This window comes from Gastrolobium bilobum, unplaced genomic scaffold (assembly GCF_033153095.1).
Source record: "Gastrolobium bilobum isolate Gb01-03AN ecotype WA unplaced genomic scaffold, APGP_CSIRO_Gbil_v1 utg198671, whole genome shotgun sequence".
Lineage (NCBI taxonomy): Eukaryota > Viridiplantae > Streptophyta > Magnoliopsida > Fabales > Fabaceae > Gastrolobium > Gastrolobium bilobum.
Genome location: NW_026897828.1, coordinates 31,727 through 37,815, shown reverse-complemented (window position 1 = coordinate 37,815; position 6,089 = coordinate 31,727). Strand labels below are relative to the sequence as shown.

Sequence of the window (6,089 nt, the reverse complement as noted above, 5' to 3'; positions counted from 1 at the left end):
AATCAAAAGTGAGGAGATCTATGTTTTTTTATATAAAAACAACTGTTCAAAGTTATTGGAAAAATGATTAAAATTTTGCTTACATTGTATACTTGTATGCAAATATTATCTTATTAAAAAATTAAATTATAAAAATTAATATTTTGTATTGACTATTTTAAGAAAATGTTAAATATTTATTTATTAAAATAATTTTGAAAGCATTGAATCGATTAAAAGAAGGCTTTAATGTTTGTACAATTAATGTAGATAAGTTATCTACATTCACTCTCAAAACGACATCTTTTGTTGTTGTTGAAAGATTAAAATTTTTAATGATATTGACTATTATAACCTTAGAATAAATTATAATTACAAACATACCTGATTTTCGCCTCAAAACGACATCGTTTAGTGCTTAATACACTGATCTATTATCTTAGCAATTCTAATTAAAATCATGAACATCCAAATCTTCATCTTCACTTTAACTTGTATCTAAGTTGTAAATCTCTTCCTTCTACGACGAGAACACTTTTGCAGAAACTGCTGTAGCGGCGCAATAGTGCCCCGATTCAGCCGCAATAGCGGCCGCTACATCCGCTACACTTCGCCTGACCGTCGCTGCGCGGTCTGTGGCAGTCGGCCGCTGCACCGTAACACAACTCCACTATAGCGCGCTAAAGGGGGCTATTCACAAGTATGCATTAAACTACATGTAGACATCATGTAGTAACAAGTTGCAGGCATATTCTACAAAGTTAGTTATCTCCTAAATACTAAAACCTAATCTCCCAACGAACACCCCCTACTCAACATATACCTAACTCAAACTCCCCACACAAAATTTTTGAAGTTGACGTTCAGGACTATAAGTTTCAATTGAAAATTTGGAATTTTGAGGATGAAAGCTACAGCTATACTGCGATAACAGATGATGTTATACGAGATCACAAGAGAATCATGTTTGATATAATATAACCCATCCACCTTCCTTTTAACCTAAAAATATAACAAAGTTCTACAAAGCTACCCTGCCATAAACATCTAATATCATATCAAATATAAAAACGAGAGTATTAATTTTGTTTCTTGGTTTTCTTTCTGAGCTTGGCCCTCCTTAATAACTAAAAAACAAAAAAGCAGTGAAAACAAATCACACCATCTAAAGATCGACACCTAAGATAGCTATTTTTCTGACATGCACGAATCCTTATTAACTAAAAAACAAAACATGCACAAATCACTCTGTGTTTGTGCATGTTTTTCTGACATGAGATACAGTGCTAGATCTTCAAGTTTGTTGTCTGTAAATAGATTGAAAGGCAAGTGTATTGAATACTTACTTGGATATCATTTTGTATCAACTAGTTGAACACTTACTTGGATGGCATTTTGTATCCAGAAAATTGAAAGTCTTGTTAATGAATGACTATTTAAAACTAGTCAAAACCTAGCTCAATTTTTTCCTTTTTCTACATTACTTCACCAAATCCCTTCCTTATCATCTGAATTGAGCTCAAGTGGATTTTAGAAGTAATTAATGCAATAAGACCCTTAAGTAGATATTACATATTTTGTTCATGATCAACATTTGGATTTTAGAACTAACTAAATATATCACACAAAATCAGAATGGCATGTGACTTGGCAATCAATATCAGAAGACCAATAATCTGATATCCCATGAAGTAGAATCTATTTGCTCTGCATGAGAAAGCCGACACTGATGCTCCTTTCCCCTCCATGTGGGTAGCATATTCTTCTTTGAAGGGAAATTCACATGGTCAAAAATATTACAATTGACTTATGCCTTACCAAATGGTATTCATTTTATGATGAAATTTAATGAAATTTCTCCACTTTGGGTTGTCAGCTTGCTTTGGCTAAATTGCATTTCTTTAAGTTTTTACTCCTGTATTAATCTAGTATTAGAATGCAGAGTTTGGCTCATCCAGTTATCAACACTTTACAAAACTGGCCAAGTGTAATAGAGGATATATAGGGCATGACATGTTTTTCCTTTAATCTTTAACTAATTTTGGTGAGGTTGATTCTTGGAGCAGCGATAAAATTGCTTCTTGTGACTGAAAAGTCACGAGTTTGAGTTTGAGAAACCGTGTCTTTGCAAATATGTAGGGGTAAAGGTTGTGTACGATCGACCTTCACCCTTACCCTCGCAAGTCAGCGAGCCTTGTGTATAGGGGTTTTTCCATTTAACCAATGTTGGTATTTTTTAAACTTTCAACTCAGATGATGGCTGGAATGGTTGCAAGAAGTCCCAGTGAGAAATGAGAAACTATTGCTTCTATGCTTGTTAAATGCTGGACTGTAAATTCACTAGGCATGTAGCTGTTTGCAACTGACCAGACAAGACTATTGACTGTTACACTCAACAAACTATAATTACCATTATTAAGAACATATCTTGATGTAGAAAAATATTTCAAATTCTCAGATTAGCTTGACATACGAGTCATGACTGCACTTGTTCCAAGGATGCAATGATCCTTGACAATTTCATTGGGCTTAAATTTAATTTATGGTTATGTTTCTACCTTGATCAAACAAAAGGGAATTATCAAGCATGGAAGTTAAGCCCCAGTAGTGCTTCTTGAAACATAGGCACATTGTATAGTGTCTTTTAAAGCAGCAGACAAGTTTGGGGTTGGCATGCTTTAAGGGTTATCACAACACACTTTACCTATTTTTTCTTGTAATTTCTGTTAGCTATGATATCTTCATTTGTTTATTCTTTCTTGTAAAAGCTGAGGTTGGGATCATGGTATAAACTGTCTAGATCTATCAACTTTTGTACTTGGTGGGTGCATGATCGAACATTTTGTCAAAGAAAAAGGTGTCTTTTAGCGTATATATACAGACCATAGTGCTTGTAAACATGTTTTGATTGATGTGAGTATCCTTTCTCTCACTCTCTCCTTTTTTGGAAAGATTAAAAATTTATAATTTTCAATATCAAACTAGTCAGAAAGATTAATATCAATGCTAAGTTCCAAAAGTCATAATTAATAAATTACCTAAGTTCCAAAAGTTCCATCGCATATAAATTGGCTTAACATTAACTAAGGGTTGGTATCTAAGTTATACTTATACATGTTTGTTAGCAGATTTAAAAGTTGTATGGTTCACAGCATGATGTTTAAGTCATATTCATCATTCCATTTTTTGACGATGTTTGAGTACTAGAAAATTTCTGGTCTTCTAGTACTCAGTTGTGACTTTCCTAGCATGCATTCCCTTTAGTTCGATTTGATGTTTTGTGGCATTAGAGATACTACCATCTTACCTTTGAAGTTGGCAGAGGCTAACGTTTGTTCAAGTATTCACAGAAGCTTCTTTGTGCTTCTTATTCAGCACATATTTATGCAAGTCTTTTAAAGTAACGTTTCTGATGGTATTTATGTGCTTCAGCCAACTAACTGTTTATGCAATCATGCATCAAATAGAATTATTAAAACTGGTATTTGATTTGGCAAGGGAAAAGATAATAGTAAACTAAGGTTCTCCACCTGATAATAGTTATTTTTTTCCGGTGATAAAAGCAATGTAATTGTGAGATGATTAAGTGAAGAGAGAAGATATGTCTCACTCTCTTTGTTGATATTAAGTTATGGAGAGATTAAAAGCCCTTTTCCTTATTTTATATCCTGTTTTCTTCTTGTAAATGAGTGATGTGTTAAGTTGCATGCTGCAACTCTTTTGTATGTAGATATTTTTGTCAATGAGGCTCATTAAGATATACTTTGGGTTGCCCTGGCATTAGTCATCACAGTAAATTAGTAATAATTCTTTTTTCTGCGATTGGAGGAAGTTAATATTCACATGGTTCAATGTGCATATTTACATGAGCTCACTGCCTCTATGTTGTTGTCTGTAATATATCATCTGTCCATTTTGTTTTTTGTTTTTTCTAAGGTGAAGTTTTGCGCATTCAGCTATTAGGCTACCTCAATAAAAATTTGCCCTGTGCTAATGCAGGAGCCCAAGAAATGTATTCTCATGGTTTGCTAGCAATAGTTGATGTAACAAAATTGGCTGAAGCTCATGCGTGTGTATTCAAGGCAATGAATAGTAATGCTTCTTGTAGATACATTTGATTTGTCTATGTAATTGATGCACACGGTGAGCTAGAGAAGCTACCCAAGGAGATTGGGATTCCTAAAGAAAAGCTATGCAGACTCATGTGAAGGCCACTAAGGTGTTACAGTGAACATTAGATGAAAGAATGCTATGATTTAATCATACCATGAAAAGTTTTTTTAATTATGGTGTGCCTTTCTGTTTAGGAGATGAGGAGAGAAAATAGATGAGGCACTGTATTCATACTTATGTAATGATATATATATATATATATATATATATATATATATATATAATCTTTCTTTGTTATTTGAATAGATTTTTTGTAATTGCTTAATTATGCCAGCCACCACTGAAGGACATCAAATAAATTGCTTAACCGTACTTAGCATTGCCAACCACTGAATACATATAGCTTGGATTCTGCAACAACGCAGGCACGTAATGATGAACTATTGCATTCACAATATGATAAAGTCTGCAGAAAATCTGATATAAACCACTACTTTATATGCCATGGTTTAATTTGGCTATTTTGGAAGGAATTTCTGCATCCAAAATCACAGGATTCAGAAATTCAAGATTTTATTGAACTGGAAGATATGAAATTTATGATACATTACTGATCATAACCAATATGCTCCAGTAAAATTGACTCGAACAACCTAAAAACTGAACATAAGATGTACTTTACTGATAAATAAAGTACAAATGAAACACCAATAGTTTATAGGATCAAATAACAGACACATAAAACTAAACTTAACAAGCTTCAGCCAAACGTTACAAAACAGGATTGCTTATTAACGAAAAAACAGAAAAAACAGGATCTACGTTTTAATAAAACTCAAAAGGAAACAAAATCAATAACCTAGTAATTCAAGAATCAAGTTTGTACAAACACTACACTCTAGACAGAATCCAGCAACCTTGAGCTTCTCTATCAAGATTTGCACATACTTTTCTTTCTTTTTCTTTCCTCAAGAATCCACTTTTTCTTTAAAGATTTCCAATCGGTCTCAAATTTCTCACTAACCCTCCTTGCAATCATGTGAATCTCACTCCTCCAAGGGTATAGCAATGCATAAGAAAATGCAAGCCTCATATCATCTGCAAATTCCTTAGGTTTGGAATACAGATAGTGGTTCAATTTGACCTCAATATCCTTCAAACCTATTGGCTTTGATACAGAGTCAGGGTTATCAAGAAACTCCAAGACCTTAACATCAAGAGCTTCTTTGAAAGCCCAAGCATCTCTTCCTTCCTTCAACCTTTTCATGATCACCCAACATTGCATTTTTTTTGTATCTGTCTATGCTTTGTTTCTTCTCTTTCTTGCACTCTGCACCTTCCTTCTTCAACTCACAAATTTGGGAAGCTGCTCTTGACATTCTTTTGGAGTTTTTCGGTCCGAAGCACCTTCCTTCTCTTGCACTTTGCACTCTGCACTTTGTTGGTCGGTGTTCATGTTCAGCCGTCGTTCTGTTCATTCTCAGTGGCGGAGAAATTTCAAAAGCATCTTTTCTCATTTTCTTGGAACGATGATCAGCGATGATCTCCGTCTGTGGGCAGTCTTCTTGAACCGTTCTTGAACGCTTTGCACCAAGCTTAATCACAAGTGACTTTTGGGATTCAGCCATTGAAGAGAGTTTGAGTGGAAAACACAAGAAAAAAGAAAACAGGATTGGTGGAGGGTGTTAACCAGGATATTTATTAATTATAAAATTATATCTAATCTTTTAAAATCTCTACTTCACTTCTATAGTTATAAACATCACTTTACATTTTTTAAAATGTTAAAAGAGTACATCATTTGTTTATTTATATATATATATATATATATATATGATGTAGCGTATTATTTATTTACATTTTTTATAATGTTAAAGTGTAATCTACCAAAAATTAAAAAAAAATGTTACAAGTGTAAAAATGTAGTAAAAAAAAGCTATGCAAACTTATTTAAAATTTCAGTATTGGTTGATTTGTAGCAACAAAATAATTGAGAG

The 6,089-nt window shown here is 33.4% G+C and overlaps 1 protein-coding gene across 1 annotated transcript; it reads right to left on the bottom strand.

Moving 5' to 3' along the window:
* Nucleotides 1-5,023: 5,023 nt before the first annotated feature.
* Nucleotides 5,024-5,720, bottom strand: LOC133310662 (transcription factor GTE12-like). The gene is made up of 2 exons (XM_061511620.1): nucleotides 5,500-5,720; nucleotides 5,024-5,351 (listed from the first exon to the last, which is right to left on the bottom strand). The coding sequence occupies exons 1-2, from the start codon at nucleotides 5,718-5,720 to the stop codon at nucleotides 5,024-5,026; spliced, it is 549 nt and encodes a 182-aa protein (XP_061367604.1).
* Between the last annotated feature and the right edge of the window lie 369 nt (nucleotides 5,721-6,089).